General features: G+C 37.3%; 1 protein-coding gene across 1 annotated transcript in view; it reads left to right on the forward strand.

The window, feature by feature from the left end:
• Positions 1-17,697, forward strand: part of RBM26 (RNA binding motif protein 26) — a 45,809-nt gene that overhangs the window by 14,444 nt on the left and 13,668 nt on the right. The window contains exons 12-17 of the mRNA XM_009873816.1: positions 1,099-1,263; positions 5,040-5,171; positions 6,172-6,243; positions 9,396-9,524; positions 11,689-11,763; positions 12,338-12,508. Coding sequence (XP_009872118.1) covers positions 1,099-1,263; positions 5,040-5,171; positions 6,172-6,243; positions 9,396-9,524; positions 11,689-11,763; positions 12,338-12,508 — 744 coding nt within the window. The remainder of the gene's footprint in view (positions 1-1,098; positions 1,264-5,039; positions 5,172-6,171; positions 6,244-9,395; positions 9,525-11,688; positions 11,764-12,337; positions 12,509-17,697) is intronic.

Genomic DNA, 17,697 nt, shown 5'->3' on the forward strand with positions numbered 1-17,697 from the left:
GATCTGATATTATAAACTCTGTGTACTTTTTGAGATAAATTATAAATACAGAAAACCTGTATTTCTCGTCCAGAAAGCAGTCCCAGTAATGTAATTGCTTTCTAGTCCCATAGAATGGATATTTTGTCCCTTATAATTACTTCCTGGTATATCTGAGTGACCTGCATTTATAAACAGAAATAAGCAATTAGTGAAAGATGCAAAAGAAGTGCGAAGAACTAGGGCTTAATTGACACTGATGTTACACATCACAGGCATGTGTAATGTCAGTATTTCAAATCCAGGCCCAAGACTACTCAGCCTGAGCTTTCATCAGGCTTCACTATCAACACCAAGCTTTGGATGCTAGCTTGTGGTTATATGTGCCCTTTCTTGTTTGCACTGAGAGCTTAAATGAAGAGATGTAGTAGAATATTTTTGTGCATGCAGATACAGTACTGGATAAGCCTTCTGTCTGAACACTGAGGGAATTTAGATCTCTCTTAATTGCTCTTAAGAGCAATTAACTCTTTCCTAAGCCTTTCCATAGTTTATCTGAGAATATGAGTGTATCAGCAGGCAGTATGATTTGGTAAGGCAAGCAAAAATTGTGTGCGAATGTATATAGAGACAGACAGATAATGCAGATAGGTATTGCAAGCTATGCTCTCCTTCCAAAAGGTATAATTTTGTCCTTTGAAGGTGTCTAAAATATGTTAATGCTCAAACGAGGAAACCTAAAATTAACTTTGTCTATTTCTGATGCCAGATAGGACATTTATTAATTGACCCCTGCATTTTTTGTAGCGTTTTTCTATACTTCAATGATTCATCCTCTTGTCTTTGGAACAACTACTCATATTTGCGATTAGAAATACTGTTTAACTGTTTAGGTATTTTACTTTGGTTTGTTTGGACTTAACTACTCTTGAAGTTTATTAGCTTAATCTCAGGGTTGCTTCTTGACACCAGACTTTTCAAACAGAATCATGAGCTAATGAGCTGTACTGGGTTGAAATTGTGAACTTATGAGTCTTGAAAATAGTGATTTTATGGTAATCGAAACACAAATGAAAATTCTACGTGCAGTAAGTTTTATTCTTCTGTTCTAAATGTTAGGTTGCATATCAAGGTGATCCAGAAGGTGCCCTTATTCAGTTTGCCACACATGAGGAAGCAAAGAAAGCTATATCAAGTACGGAAGCAGTATTAAATAATCGATTTATTAAAGTTTATTGGCATCGGGAAGGCAGTGCACCGCAAATCCAAACTACTACACAGAAGGTAAAAGATCAAAGTCTTTACTAGAGTATTATATAAAGCATAGTCTTATAAACATTCTTTAAAAAATGTTTATAGAAAGTAAACTAAGTATTTTTGAAAGAATGTATACTTCATGTAATTCTTTTCCAAAAGTTACTCGTTAATTGTAGTGTCTTTCATCTCAGATACATTCAAGCCTTATCTTGCTTAATCAACTTCGGAACCTTGTATTTAAGGAAAAGCCTTTCTGTGACTTAGGGAGAATTCCACTTTTTTCATCTCCTTTGAAGCACGATTTGATGCTATTGAGTACTAAAGAAAAGAATTCTAATTTGCTTTAGCTACTATAGGCTTGGGGTTTTTTTCTGCTGAGCATATTTTTTTCTGCTGAGCGTATTTTCTTGAATGATAAGATGGTATTTTTTTCAGTCTTCCTTTTTCCTTTCCTATCCCTCATGCATACTGCTGTAGAAAGTAGCAGTAGAATGTGTTTTACACAAAGGTACCTAAATGTATGTAAAGATACACATATATATATTTAGAAAGGACATGTGAACAACAGTGTAAGAGACACTAATTAGAGACTCTAATTTTGAGGAAATGGATCAGGGACATTTTACATTTAAGTGGACAGGGAATCGTTCAAAGCTGCACCAGGCAAGGTTGAGACTGGACGTTGGGAAGCATTTCTTAACCAAGAGGGGGATCAGATACTGGAACAGGCTTCCTAGAGAGGTGGTTGATGCCCCAAGCCTGTCAGTGTTGAAAGAGATGTTTGGACAATGCCCTTGACAACATTCTTTAATTTCCGGTTAGCCCTGAAGCGATCAGGCAGTTGACATAGGTGATCACTGTAGATCCCCTCCAGCTCACCATTTTGTTCTACATTTTGGATTGAATGGCACAACGGAGCACCTATTGGCAGTTGTCATGTACATCGAGACCTTGGCGATTTTTTAAGAATATGAAGCAGCAATTACTGTTACAGACCTTAGATGTGTAACCTGTGGCAAGCCAAATTACATTTGCTGGTAGTCTTAGTGGTTCTACTCAAACATAAGCGGGAGCTTGGATTCTCTGAGGTTATGTAGGTTATTGGATAGAGAGTCTTGTCAGATAGCTCCTGATATAGTGAGGCCTTCAAAATACTTGTGTATCCTGCTTTATTGGATTTGCTGTCAGCGTAGAACAACATAACTCTAAGGTACCTTCCAGCCTCCTAAGTTTACAAGTCCCAGTATTGGTTGAGATGAGTGGCTACTACGCTACACCCAACCCTTAACACAGAATAACGATCTGGATTGTATTATACACTCACCTGTACAAAGATGAGGGCTCTCAACCTCGAGGAGTCACCTTGGCTGGTGTCCCAGATCAAGGGGGAGGCTCTGCCCCAACTGCAGGACCTGCTGCTCAAAAGGAACATGCTCCAATGCGCCCCCGGCAGGACCCCATTTTAAAGCTCAGTCAAATCTGAGCTGTGGTCAATCAAAGCCATTTTGGCCTCCCACTGGCTGCCAGCCAACTTCCTGGGTGTACATCCAGGCTGGTGGGCTACACCCAAACTAGCCAGAAACTTTTCTCTGAAATCCGCCTGGCAACCGCTGTGAGGGGAGGCATCCCAGAATAGGGGGTGCACCTGCCGCAGCATTCGTTCGTTGACTAGTGTGCGCTCATCATCATTCAGAATCAATGATCTAGCTATCCATAGCAATCCAACTGCAGGTCATTTTAACAGTTGCCTTTCCTCCTTTTGTAATAAGTGTCTTGCTTTCTATGTACAAAAATGACATTTTAACGACACCTATCTCACTATCTTCCTGGTTACCACCCTTTAGATTTGAGTTTGGGATCGAATTTATAAATAATCTTGATGCTTGATCTGAAGTGGTGCTACTCAAAGCGGTATTGATTTTCTAAGCTTGATTTACATCTCTTCAGCCAGAAGAGGGCAGTGGAGTATATCATTTACGTTCTTAGAAACATTGCCTCTTTTCTGAAGGATAGCTTGAGCCGTTATTGCCGTTGGCTTATTTGCTGTTTACGCTATCCAGCTTGGAGTATTAACCATGTATTTCCAAACTAATTTCTGATCTGCGTGGTTGTATTTTGCAAAACATTGATTTTTAAATAGTCTTACAGTTCTTAAATGTTACTACTAGTTTCCCAGTAGTTAACTTTTCGGAAGTTAACCTTGATGGTTTGAGTATGCTTTTGCCTTGGTAACAGGTAATCGTATTAAGTATTCCCACTTCACAAAGAACAGCCTTTCAGCACAAGTCAGGAAACGACAATTTGAAGTCTGTTGTGGGTGATAGAGGTTGCCTAGTGCCAAGAAAAAAATTAATAAGGAAAATAAAATTTTATGTGCAATGCTTTCATGTTCTTCTACATCAAAATATAACTGTAATTAAATTGTTGGGTCAGTTAACAGGTATTTTTAATTTGTAAGCCTTTCAGGAGCATGGAAATTTGCTTCCCTTTTCATTGAAGTTATTTTTTGATATATCTACAAGTAGTATGGTATCTGTTTACTTGTAGTATTTTACATACTGAAAACATTGGAATTTTTGTCAAAATTTCTGGTGTGTTAATTACAGCTGAGGTAATTTCACCTGTACTTACAATGGTTTCTGGCCATATTTCTTCTGTCAGGCACTGAAGACAGGAATTTAGGGGTTTTTTCGGTGTAAAACGAGTTGGCTTTTAAGTTGTCCCTTCAGTAGTATCTGGTCCTGCACAATTTCTTGAGCCTTGCTGTTTCCTCAGCAGGATTACTTTGGAAAATTCTTACTGTGAAAATTTTGAAAGGAGTGAAAACACTTAGTAAAGATGATGGGAGTCAACCATAATAAATTATCAAATAAAAGGCTTTTGCCATGAAGCAGAAATAATGTGCTTTCCAAATCTGTGGTAGATAAAACAAACAGCCTTGTGCTTTGAAGGCAGCACAGGAGGTTTAGGCTAGATGTTAAAAAACATTTTCTAATGCTAGAGAATGGTGAAACACTTTTGCCTAGAGAGGTGGGTAGGACCTCTTTCATTGGAAAGATGAATACTGTCAAGTCATGGCTTAGGTGTAGCTCAGTTTGCCCTGGGGTGGAGAAATGGATTAGGCTACCTCCTGAGGGTCATAAATATGACAGGAAGCTTGCTTGGAAGCAGTTTTTTGGTCTTAAGTGTTTAATGTTTTTGTGAAAGTAAAAAAGGCAGGGTGTTAGCTATCAGGACATAGTCATAGCAGGTTCAAATATTAGCTGCCTTATTTTCTTTTTAGTCGGTCTCATGACTCCATGTTTTCGTATCTTCCTTTCTTTTTCAATTTTGTCCAAGTTAAACACAACAGGAGGTGAAAGTGACGTATCAGTGTAAAAAGTCTTTATGATAGAAATGTGTATTCTGCCTTACCCTGAGCAGTTGTTGATGAAAAAACTTGTGAAAGGAATCAAAAGACTACTTATTATTTAATATGCATTTTTAACAGATGGAAATTAAGATAGTCTAAATAGACGTGATTAATAGAAGGAGACCACAGTTATTTGATCACTTTTGTGAGCTGCAAGTACAGAATGGATGTTATTGCTGTATGAACTACCGAAATAGTACAAAATCCGAAATCACGTGAAGGGTATGGTTTTGGCATCAGGTGAAAAAACTATTGAATGATAGGAAGAGAGGAGTGTAAATCTAAATGCCATTGCAGTAATGTCACTGTGTACTTATTGAACCACATCTGTAGCAGCCTTTTGTTGTTAATACTATGATGTGCTTTTTTTTGGGGCGGGCTGGTGTTACAGGTAATACAACCCTTAGTTCAGCAACCTAGTTTACCAGTAGTGAAACAATCAGTCAAGGAGCGATTAGGTCCAGTACCTGCAAGTAATATCGAACCTGCAGAAGCACAGAGTGCCATTACAGAAGTCAGTCAGGTATGTATGATAGTCAAAAAATCAGCTATACTTTCTTCCTTTTGTAATAAGTTCCATAGTGTACAAATGTATCTATTGCAGTTAATTGTATAATGAAAGCTCATATTCACTACTTACAGGTGCATCAAGTTTGATTGTGAGTGGTGTTTTGATATTAAAGTTTTCCTCAGTGCAGTGATACTTGGCTTTCTTATCCAAGCATAGTACTTAATTTTTAGTGTTTTGGCTTTTTACTCACTGAAAAACTCAAAAGGCTGAAAAACATTTCGGCAGTGTTGTGCTAAATTGCAATTTTCAGATTTCAACATCAAGTTTCTTACTATCCAAAAAACTGAAAGCTATCCGGTTTTTAATATTATGTCTGTTAAACGGCTAAAACCCTTGGAAGACCGATGGTTGGCATCTGAAAGTGTTTTCAGTATTTATGTATCTCCCTTAATAAAAGGAAAAACATAACCATAACACCAATATGAGTAATGACAGAATCTGGCATGCTATTCCCATTAACAATAGCCTTTAGATTTTTATTATTTTAGAAGTATTTATTAGCATTGAGCACTTTTTTAATTTTACATCTGAAAAGGAAGACCACCACACTTCAGAAAATGTTTGTACTTTAAATTCAAACAATAACTTTCTGCAACTGATGCCTGCAAGTAGCAGATTATAAAACACAATAGCTAAAGTGTATTTAAAAGAGCCTGTGTAGATCAACGTCTGCCGGCTAGCATGTCATGGAGTTCTTGAAAAAAATGCATAGTATAATCTTTGATTCCATATTTGCTTTATCTTTGTCTTACCCAATCTATTCATAGATGTATATTACCTGTAAAATCAAATATCTAAAACTTTTTAATCAGGTGCTTTGATATTATTTTTTTGTTGTTGCTCAAAATTTTGTGGGTTTTTTTTCCAAGTTTCTAACATTTAGAATTGCACAGGAAACAGTAAAATATTTCATAATGTATATTTGAATTATAATTTTGGCTTGTTTTCTTAGAATGTGGCTAAATTATCTGTGAAGGATAGACTGGGTTTTGTGTCAAAGCCAATTACTCCAACAACTGAAAAGGTAAGAGAATACCTCATGTTCTCTTCCTCTCACATTTAATTTCAGTAGAATTAATTTTATTGTAAAACACCTTGTGTCAGTATGAAGTTTGTTTCATAGCTATGAATAAAGTAATTTGTTCAAGGTTAGTTTTATGAAGTGTAATAAATTGAAACTCTGCTTCGCAGATGGCTAAATGATTTTAGGAATACTAAAACATACTAGGACCAAAGCTGACATTCTGTGTTTTTTGTTTTAATGCAGTAGGTTCCGTTTAGTCAGTCATGAAAATAACTAGTTATATTGCAGGATCTTCGGTTGTTGGAAGAATACAGAAATAAGTTAAAAAAAATAAATAAATCAGTGTTGACACTACATTTGAATCTATAGAAAGCCTTTCTATAAAAACATTTTTGGGCTTCTGTGTCCATTAGAAGGTGATGCTGTTAACATTTACCCTCTTATTTGGTCTTACATTTTGCAATACTTGTGAAAAGCTGAAAGTGGAAATTAATCAGCATAGAAAGGACAAGGAGAGGTAAGGTGGGTGGGAAGGGTGCATCGGAATCGTGGTTATGAGTTACGTATTTTGCCCAGTGGCTGCAGGATTTGAAATGCCGAGTTGTTGGTGGTGTTTACTTCAGTAACACAGTCCATGGTGCATGTTTACAAGTCTGTTTAGCACCTTAGGGGACAGGCTTTCCCCGATGTTTATAACATTCATTTGAGAAGACTTTTGGTAGAAAGGCAGCAAGTTTTACCTGGTAAAAAGATTCCTCTGCATAGATGTGTATCTTTTTGGATGGGAATTGACTTGACCAGAAATAAATGAAGCGTCTGCTTCATTTCCTCCCCTACCCCCTTATGGTACAGCAGTTAGTGCATTTAGTGGGATCTAACACGTAAAACTCGTTCCAAGGATAGTAGGATTTACTTACTGTACAAAGGTAACAATACTTAAGTTATAATTGTAGAGGATGTCTCTTCAATTAATTTCAAGCTGAGCAGTCCACCGAAATGCACTGATAATAGCTTCTTGTGTATATTCTGTTGTTCGTTTGATTAAGTTGTGTTCTTGTTGCCCTAAATTAGTTTCAGATAAATATCTTACTGTATATTCCTGAATTACATCTTACCTACATACTATATACTAACTTTAGAAATAAGTCTGCTTCAGTGTGAGTGCAAATACTATTTTCTCTCATTATGGGTTGTGTTATTCTGAAACACTTTTCTACAGTGAGTAAATTCATAGAATGATAGTCATAGAATTCATAAAGTGATTTTTTTCTGCTGTGTTGTCTTATGGTACACACTGATTTTGATTAGCTGGGCTCTTCAACGGACTTGTTTTGAAGCAGCAGTTTCCTTTGGCATTCTCAGTAGAGTTTGGAAACTTGATTTCACCTGGATTTACCTGCTGCTGCCCCTTTACAAGGAAATACTTTGCATAGTTTGCAGTGATAACCATTAGAAATTGTTTGGCAGCTGCCGAAAAACATAGATGTTGCGTCCTAGACTTTTTTGCTTGTGTCTGAGTGCAGGGTCTGACGAGAACTTTCTAGTAAGAAAGTAGATAGCTGTGCTTCCCAAAGAGCAGGAGGAAGAGGAGATGAAAGAGTCACTGAGCCTCTTGAGGTTGCTGTAAGGACTCACTATTAATGAACTTCTGAAGGGATTCACCCTACTGCTTCCCTTGAAGAGTATTAACAGATTTAGAAGACATTAATGTGTTGCTTCTTGCTCTTCTGTCTTAGTTGATGCAGGTACCTCTGTGGCATCTCTCCCTATAATAAAGAGATGAGGAAGCATGGTTCATTCTGCCATGAGGACAGTTTGGAGCAAAAAAAGTGTCAATGTTTTTGTCTTTACTTGGTCCTCTGTTTGTGCTGTAGGCTGTTCTAAAGCTGCTTTGTAGTAGGAGCTGTATGACTGGGATGTGCATACATCAGTGTGCTTTAAGTTTTTAAAAAATTCCTTCATGTCCCTTTTAATGGCTTGCTTAGAGCATTTTTAGATCACCTTTTCTAATACCACATAACATGCTTTATTACTTTTGTTGTTGTTCTCTCTGCACTGCCTACTGTAAAAGATACTTCACTGTGGGAAGAAACAGCACAAATAGCACAATGAAGTGAAAAAACTTTATATGAAGTCTTCCTGTTGTAAATTCTTCTGATCCCTTGGTCTTTTCTGTCTTTCTAATGTTTCTTGGCTGTCTCTTATTTTTTTTTTTAAATTTTTCTCCTGTTGCTGATCATTGTATCTGTTTTATGGAGTGTATGGTGACCAATAGACTCTGCATGCATCTTTTAATTTTCCACGTATATATAAAGCATTTTAAAACTCCTAGAAATTAGTCCAACTGCGTAATTGCTGTGATTTGCTAACAAAGCAGACAAGATCACGCGGATATTATCTCCATCACTTAGCCATGGATTTTTCAATACTAATGTGCCCAAAAACATCCTTTAAGAAGTGTGATAAGAGAACAGAATAGTCCCAAATGTTCAGGTATTGTGGAGATGTACACAGTATGCTTTAGAGAGTCTGTAAAGCAGATAACGGTGTTCTCAGTAAGTCATGGAGAAATTTCACACCTCATTACAGACGTAGGAAAGAGAGCAGAGAGACATAGGAGTCTCTTCCTTTGCTGTATGATGTTGAAGACTTCCCTGCACTTCTTATTTCACGTTGATTGTGCAGGCTCTACTTTGCACAAACTGCGTATGAAAAGGAGCTATTTTATCTGCTTGGGACCTTAGTCTCTAAAATTATATTTGATTTTTGCTTGGAAAATTTATGCAGATGTGAAAAATTGTATTTTAAACTTCAAAATAAAATATTCAGTTATTCTTGCAAAAATCTCAATCTTCCATTTTCTTTAATTATACTCAGATACATAAAATTTCATATTTCGTATATATAAAATCTCAATTGAAAGTATTTATAATCTGATATTTATGACTTTTATGTATCTAATTTGGTCCTACCTATTTAAAAATTATTTAAATTCAGCAACTCCAAATTTGTTGCACCAAATTTTTGTATTCCATATCATCAAAACAGACAAAAGAAAAGACACTTATATATTTTTAAGCACTCTGTGTTTTATTTTATTTAAAAAAATTGAGATTCACTGGCAAAAAAAATAAAATGATTTCCTCCTATAGGTTTTATCCACTTCTACTGGCTTGACAAAAACTGTGTACAACCCTGCTGCTTTGAAGGCAGCACAGAAATCTTTGCCTGTTGTTTCCACTTCCGTGCTAGACTCTAATGAAGCACAGAAGAAAAAACAGGTAAATTAAATATGCTTCTTTATAAAATGGACCGAGATTGAGAACTTGTGACAACTAGAGATAGTACACTGTGTATATTCCTCTCAAGAGTGTAGATGAAACTAATTATAAGATTAATTTCACTGTAATGGTTTCTTTTCAAAGGACAAAAATACTCAGCTCTGTTTTGTTATTTTCTCAGTGTACACTCAAGGCAGTTTAAGCAGGTTAAAAAAGAAGTCTCTAAAGTTCAAAATGTGAAACGCTTTTGCTGGAAGCAGAATCTCCATGTTGAGGCATGAATTGTGTATTGAGAGCGAGAAGGGAGCACAGTATAGTCACTGTTCTTCTCTCTTAAGCCTTTCTGGATCCAGCTTGTATTATCATCAAACTCACCTTTATTCTCGGTGTATTTTGTACTTGTGACCAAAATTGTTTCTTCACTTGAGAGAACCGTATGACTACCATTTTACTGTTTCAAAGCTGTAGTTCTCCTGCATCGATTCTGGGTTTTTTGGCATAGTACTAGGATTTCTCTTTTTTTTTTTTTTGAGGAAATGGATTTGGCCTTGAATAGATTGCCCAGTTGTTGTTTAGCTTGCTTAGGATTTTCAAGAGAGCCCAGTAAGTCTCATTTTTCGGGTTTATTTTTTAATTTAGAAAAACTACATATAGGACAATGTTTTTCTTATTGGATTCAAACCCCAAATTGAGAGTTCAGTACCAAGTTAGATTTATTGTAAGTATTGAAAGCAGTATAACTATTAAACAAAGATTTTAGCTTGTTGGTTAACATCTGTGACTAATGTTGAGTCTAATTCGTAAGGGCAGTTTGTGGCTGCATGTCAGTTTTGGCATTGGTCCGGACTTTAAAGAAATCACTTCTAATTTTTGAATTGCATTGCATATTTGTCCCCTAAAACATGTTTTTCGGAATTAGGGCCTTTACCTTTCTCATTAGGAAGCTAAGTGAAAAGCTTGTGAAATGGCAAAAAGCTTGCCATAAAACTACTGACTCCTCATAACAGCTGTAGGAGTTTTTTTGAGAGAAGACATGCTTAGTGGTTGGCTCTTTTTCCATGTGCCCTTGTGATCCTTCCTCTCTTCTGAGATTTCTATTACAATATACTATAGTGCTTGTGGAAAAACATGATTTTGTGGGACTCCCTTCCTTCTTTCCTCCTGTATCCCTAGTTTTTCTTAGCATTCTTCCCCTTGTCTTGTCTTCCCTTTCCCTTCAGAAAAAGGATTGCATGCTGTATTGCAAAACTAACATTTAATGCAGCAGAGTTTGCCAGTATTTGAGAAAACATACAGAAACCATATTCCTATTTCTTTTTTATGGCTGTTGTGCATTTATACTCTATGTATAAGATAACCCACTTGCAGTCAGATCCCAGCTGATGGACGATCTAGAGGTTCAAAATCATCTTTAGCCTCGCCTCTTTTATCCCATTAAATACGTGGACATCAAATCTCTTGATTTCTGCAAGACTTTTACGTTCCGTATCAGACAGCAAGAAGCAATTGCTTTCTCTCAAGCAGTGTTAGGAGCTGAGTGCAGCAGCTGTGGCACCGCCTGCTTCTCCAAGGGCTGTATGTCACAAATTTATCAGTTTCTGTTTATTTTGATTTGCTCATTGCAACGTCAAGATTCTCTTTTTAGCCGATTGAGTTGGTTGTCTTTGTCACTTCCAAGTCAGAGCAGACTTAAGAATGCTGTAATACATATTATTTTCTAAAATTAAAGCATTTTCTTTTTGCTTTTAACTGTGCTGAAGAGTGTGTTATAATTGGTGGACTTGATTTACAGCTGCATTCGAGATACTATCTCTGCACAAGTAAACTCCTTTGTGTTGTACCTCTTGTGGTAGTGCATTAGGTTGCCTTCCAGCTTTCAGTGGATTTGTCTAAGGGGGTTACTTTGTACCTAAGTAGTAATGAAGTCTTACCAGCAAAGATCAAAGTAAGAAATACCATCAGTTCCTTCATTAATTTGGTGAGGCACTGTTTTCCAAAACATAGTTTGAAATATTGCCTGTGATTTCCTTGAGTTTCTGTTACTAATTTTTTTTCCCTGAACTTGTAAGTTACTACTCTATAATGGTAAGGTATAGTATATTATTCTTCTGGCATTATTTTTCAAAATCTAGAAACTTTCTGTGGTTTTTTTTTATGCTTCTAGGAAGCATTACGACTTCAGCAAGATGTGAGAAAAAAGAAGCAAGAAATCTTAGAGAAGCACATTGAAACACAAAAGGTAAAATATTAGTATTAAAGTAAATTAGCAATTCAGTTGTAAAATCTCAGTTCACCTTAAAATATTTCAGAATTTTTAAGGGTGAGCTACAAAACTGGCCTACAAAATAAGCATTCTCTTTAAATAATGTGATATAATTCTAAGTTGAAAGTTTTAATCTAACTTGTCCTGTTAGTTAACTTAACCTACAAGCTTATGCAATTTTGGTGCAATTGCAGTTGAAATTGCCTAATTTGAGTGCAGCATATTTATATGTTCTGGGAGAAGTGAAAGCTTGAGAGTTCATGAGAAAAGCTGGAGAGATTGATGTAGAAAAGTATGCAGGATTGCACTTAGGCTTAGGAGAGAAAAAGGCCAAAATGTCACGCAAGTTGAATAAAAGTTTTGAAATAATTAAGTATGTTGAGAAAATCTGTTCAAATGAAATGGAGATACCAGATGTTCATTAAATCACAGCAAAATAAATGCAATAATCTGTTTTTCCATTAGTTGACAATGAGTACTGAAAATCAGATCTGTAATAACAGTGGCTGAATAAGAATTTTAATTTTTTTTTTAAAAAAAAATTGGACAGATACTGATTTCAAAGCTGGAGAAGAATAAAGCCATGAAGTCAGAAGACAAAGCAGAAATAATGAAAACACTGGAAATTTTGACTAACAGCATTACCAAGTTAAAGGATGAATTAAAAGGTGTATCACCAGGAGGAGGGACTCCTTTAAAAAGCATGAAAACTAAGACTCAGGTACTCAAGTTTTGGTCAGCTTTTTAACAGGATGAATTCACATGCTTATGTCAGCAGAATAAAAATGCAGCCACATCAGCAGTGTTTAGAACCGTACTGGTTTAATTTTGAAGTTGTCTTTGAAGTGAGCTTGGTTTTGCCGCCTTCTTAAAGAAGGTAATTTTCAAACTTTACTTGTCATATCAAAGGTTTACCTTCTGCTACATGGTTATTACAGCATCTGGAAAATCAAAAAAAAAACCCCAAAACCGAAAAATATTATGATTATTTCTTTTGCCTTGTCTGTTCTTTCATGTATAGGCTATTGCTTTCTTAAATCTTGACTGGAAATCATGACAATAGTATTTCTTATGCAAAAGCGTTATTATGCAACACAGATATCTTCTGGTCAGGTTTGATACACAGAACAAACTGCTTCATAAAACTAGGTGAATGCTGTACTGGTATATTCTGGGGCTTTTTATATCACTGAAATGTTTCAATATATTCAGCTTTTTAGATTGAAAATTATGCTGGTCAATTTTTCTTTGAGCTACCTGCCCATGTGTGAGTCTTCACTGTACCTGTGAGAGGAATTTCTCTCTCTGCTATTGTTCTTGTTAGTATAGGGCTATAACCAGTTTTCCAACTGCTTAAAGATGTAATTAATATTACCTTTTAAAAATGTAGTAGTTTGATTTTTATAAAAATACTTCTTCCTAAGCAGATCACAAAGAGATTAGGATTAAGCAAGACTTTGAGAAGGGATGTTTTAAGTAATTAATGTGTTCTTTTAAAAACATTTCAAGCTTTGTTTGCTTTATATCAAGTGAGGAAGTGCATACTAGTAAAACAGCAGACATTTGTACAGTGTATTTTCCAGTAAAGACAAAGGAACTTCAATCGTTTCTTGCTGTTTGGATTTGGTTCTTAAATCTTCAGAATGTTTAGTCTTCTCTTTGAATGTTTAGGATTTGTTTTTAGAAGCTGGTGTAATGTCGCAACTCAGGTTGAATTTAAATGGATCATTAGTTTTCAGTTTAAAGCAACATTTCTGCTGCTTTATTTAACATGGAAATACACGTATTAAAAGCAACTGGAATGTAAGTTACAGTGATGTACAGTTTGGAAAAGAAATATCAAAAACAGATACTGAAATGACCTATGTATTGTCACTGTAGCTTCTTAAATAGTTAGTCAGGAAAAGTTGAAGCAGCACATTTTTATCCTGAAAATGAGCGTAGATTGTAATTTCTGGAAGTCAGTTTCTGCCTTCAATTCAGTTGCAGTGGAATAATTTACTGTGGTTTAGAGGAAGAACTAAGGGTCGTAATCCCAGAATTCAGGAACTACTATAATAAGATTCAACTTTTTCAGAGGTGCAAGAAGAGAATTTTTTTAAAATGTTTTTTTATGTTTTTGAGAGAAAGTGGCATTGTCTGGTGAGAAAATGCTCCTGAGATGTCTGAAGGAAGTTACCTGCCTGTAGAGTGAGTTGAAACTATGCAAGTCTTAGAAATTGGCAATATTTTAAAGCTGCATTTGATTGTTAAAGCCTCATGATTTGGAGGAATACACTTCTGCTGGTGGTGTGCAGGGCTTTGTAAATTTGCACAGGAAACAATAGTTTATATAGAGTTTTGGGCCAAGAATAATGGTTGTGGATTTTGTCACATGCAAGGAAATGAATCCAGACCCATAGAAATGAAGAAGCAGTCCCTTAATCTTTGTGACTTTTCACTGAAATCTCTCCAGTTTGTCTTTCTTGTGCTGGAGAGCCTGGAACTGGACGCGGTGTTCCATATGTGGCCTCACCACTGCAGAATAGAGGAGGAGGGAGGGTCACCTCTTACTAATGCAGCCCAGGTGGCTGTTGGCCACCTGTGCTACAAGGACACGTAGATCACATTGAACTTATTTTCTGCTTCCAGGACACCTCAGATCCTCTGTATCTGAGCAGATCCCAGCTTGTGCTGGTGACTGGGGTTATTCCTCCCCAGATGCAAGGCCTGGCATTTGCCTTTGTTGAAATGCAGGACCTTTCTCCTGCCCTGTTTCTCCAGCTTGTCAAGATCCTTCTAAATGCAAACACAACCTGGTTGTACCAGCCACTCCTCTGAATTGTGTATTGTTGACCAACTTGCTGAGGGCATGCTCTTAGCAGCCAGTAGTGACTGCTGGATCACACCACTAGTGACTTGAGCTGAACTTTCTGCCATTGATCAGAACTGTATGGATCCAGCAGTTCAGACACTTTTCAGTTTGTCTCACTTTCTGCTCAGTCAGCATTTCATCCTTTTGGCTGTGAGGATGTTGCTGGTGACCTTATTGAAAGTACTGAAGTTAAGATAAGCACCTTCCACTATTGTGCTCTTGTCCACCAAGGCTGTTAAGGTCAAGCATGATTTCTCCTTCCCTTTCTCTAATCACCACCTTGTTCTTAATTGCTTGGAAATGGTTTTACAGAGTATTTGATCCTTCCTCCTCCCAGGGATTGTGGTGATGCTGACCAGCATGTAGTTCACCAGGTCTCCTTGTCCTTGTTGAAGATCGGAGCAATACTTTTTTTTTCCTCTGTCCCAAGGAACCTCCCCCAGGTAGCATGACCTTTCAAAGACAAGTGAGATTAACTTTGCAATGAGATCAGTACTGAGCAACGCTCCATACTTAATGGTTGCCTCCTATTGGGTCCCATATTTTTGTCTGTGTCCAGTTTGTTTAAATGTTTTCAAACTTGATTCTTTTCCAACAGAGGTAGGTCATCTTGCTCCCAAGTTCTTCCACTAGTCTCAGGGTCTGGGATTGCTGAAGACAAGCCTATCCAGTTAAAAACTGAGGAGAAGGCATTGAGTACCTCAACTCTTTCCATGTTCCTTGTAGCCCAGTCCCCTTTGGCATTCGACGGTTGGCCCACATTTTTCGCAGCTTAGTGCTCCTCTTGCTGCTGATAGATGTGCAGAAGCATTTCTTTTTGTTTCTTACTTCCCCTTTGCCAGATTTAACTCTAGATGAGCTTTGACTTTCCAAATCAGTATATCCATGCTCAGACCATTTCTCTGTATTCCTTCTGTGATCTGACCCTGCTTCAACCTCTTGTAGACCTTAGTTTTGGATTTTTGTTAGGGTTCCCTTGGTCATGCAGCCAGGCATCCTGCCACCTTCACTTTATTTCCTGCACGCTCTGAAACTTAGAGGTTGTGGTTCTTGAAAATCATCCTGCCTTTCCAGCCGACACGCAGGCCCAGGGTCACCAAGCAAGAGGCTCCTTCCAGTTGTCTGAAGAAAGGCTCATGTACTTCTTCTGCCTGATCAGGCAGTGTGTCGTGCACACATGCACACCCACTGCAGTGTCAGCTGCACGGATCTGCTGTCTGAATCCTGACTCACAAACTTTTGACTGGCTCATCGTCAGTCCCCAGGCAGAACTCTGTGTGTTCATACTGTGCTGTCACATAAAAGGACAACTCCTGCTCTTTACTATCCTGGCTTTGTCCTTCCTTAGGAGACCGTATCTGTCCACTGCACTGCTCCAGTCTTGGGAGTTTCCCTAGGATGTTTCTGTAGTCCCACTGAACTTGTAGGCCTGTAAATGTCCACAGACATCTGATTCCTCCTTTCTTTCGCGTGTTGTGTGTATTGGTGTACAGACTCTTCAGAGAGGCACCGTCTTCCCAGAACAGAAATGAGATCTTCCCTCATGGTGCTGTTCTGTAGGCCCTCCCTCATTTATGTGGGGTGGTGTGTGTATGCTTGGTCTCCCATCAGCTCAGTTTGGCTGATCTTGAGATCTTGTTTTCCTGCACCACCCTTTGCTTCACAGTCTGGTTCACTGCTTTCTTGTGTGAATGTTGGTTTTACTTAGTAAAGTGAGGCAATGTGCTAGTCTGAGTTACCCTTTTAATGAAATTTTTGACCTGGTTTCCTGTTTCCTTTGTGATATGGAAAGTGATGAAGCATTTTGAGCACATCCATTTCATAATGGACAAAATGTATGAACTCTAGAAAAGTTGGTTGTATCAATAGGTTTCTTTCCAGAGAGATTGTGAATTATCTCTGAGTATTGTTTTGCTAACACTTCGAAGAGATAAAAAGAGATAAAAGTCCCATATGTCCTTTGTAAAAGCAAGGATTTAACAGAGCCCTCAGTTAAAATGTACAAGTTGGAAAATTTTCTGAAAGACTTTATTTTAGGTTGTCTTGCAATTAAAACCTGGGCAGCCCAGAAGACCCCACAGACTTGGAGATGAGGCCCATATGTGACTGTGCATTATCTTTACCTATCTTGTCTTGTTGCAGTTCATGCAGGTTACAAAATACTCCTTCCCCCAGTGTAGAAACCTTTGTTGCCTCTTGGTGAATCTTGAAGGAGATATTTTCTTCTTGAGACCTGACATAGCTCTATAAAAGTCTTCAGTAAGAGCACTAGAAATAAACCTTCAAAAGTCTTTACGACGCCAGTGTTGCTGGCTGCTTTGTGATTTCTAACTGCTGGTCTTTATGAAAATTTAGAAGTGGCTGTTATGCTGTGTCATTGATGTGTTGCAACACAGTGGGATTTGAGAGGAAACAGTTTCCAATTTTGAAAACTTTGAAAACCTTTATTTACAGGAGTTAATGGATTTTTTTTCTGTGATTACTATAGTTATTCAGAAAATGGGGCTGAAAAGGGTTCACGCCGAAGTTGCCAGTTGAAATAATCCAACTTTTTTTTCTTTGAAAGCTTCCGGAAAAAAACAGAAACAAAAACCCCACCACTGCTTTATCATTCAGTGGTGGTACGTGGTTTCCAGCTGTCAAAACTGTGAAACCTTCATCTGTTGACAACCAGAACCAGCCTTTGAATACATTGTGTGCTGTCATTTTTGAATCAATGTGTGTAAATGTTTTTGTTTCACAGTCATCTCTAATTTTATCCTTCATTTGTGATGTCACTGGAACGTTTGGCTGCTGCTTTTTCGATTTTAAAAAAAGAAAAAAAAAAGAAAGCGAAAGCTTTCAATTTGGAACAGAACTTCAAATAAAATTTCCATGGTCACATAAAGCCCTTTCTTGCACCTGTACCAGCACCTGCACCTCAGTGATTGCAATGAACATGTCTAAATCTGGATTCAGAAACACCTTTCATTTTCATATGTATTTCTGAACTTTCTAATATTTTTTTTTAAGGTACTGTGTGCTGGAAGGCAACTTCAGGTACATGAGGGACCAAC

The sequence above is a fragment of the Apaloderma vittatum genome, unplaced genomic scaffold (genome assembly GCF_000703405.1).
Source record: "Apaloderma vittatum isolate BGI_N311 unplaced genomic scaffold, ASM70340v1 scaffold9547, whole genome shotgun sequence".
NCBI classification, from domain to species: domain Eukaryota; kingdom Metazoa; phylum Chordata; class Aves; order Trogoniformes; family Trogonidae; genus Apaloderma; species Apaloderma vittatum.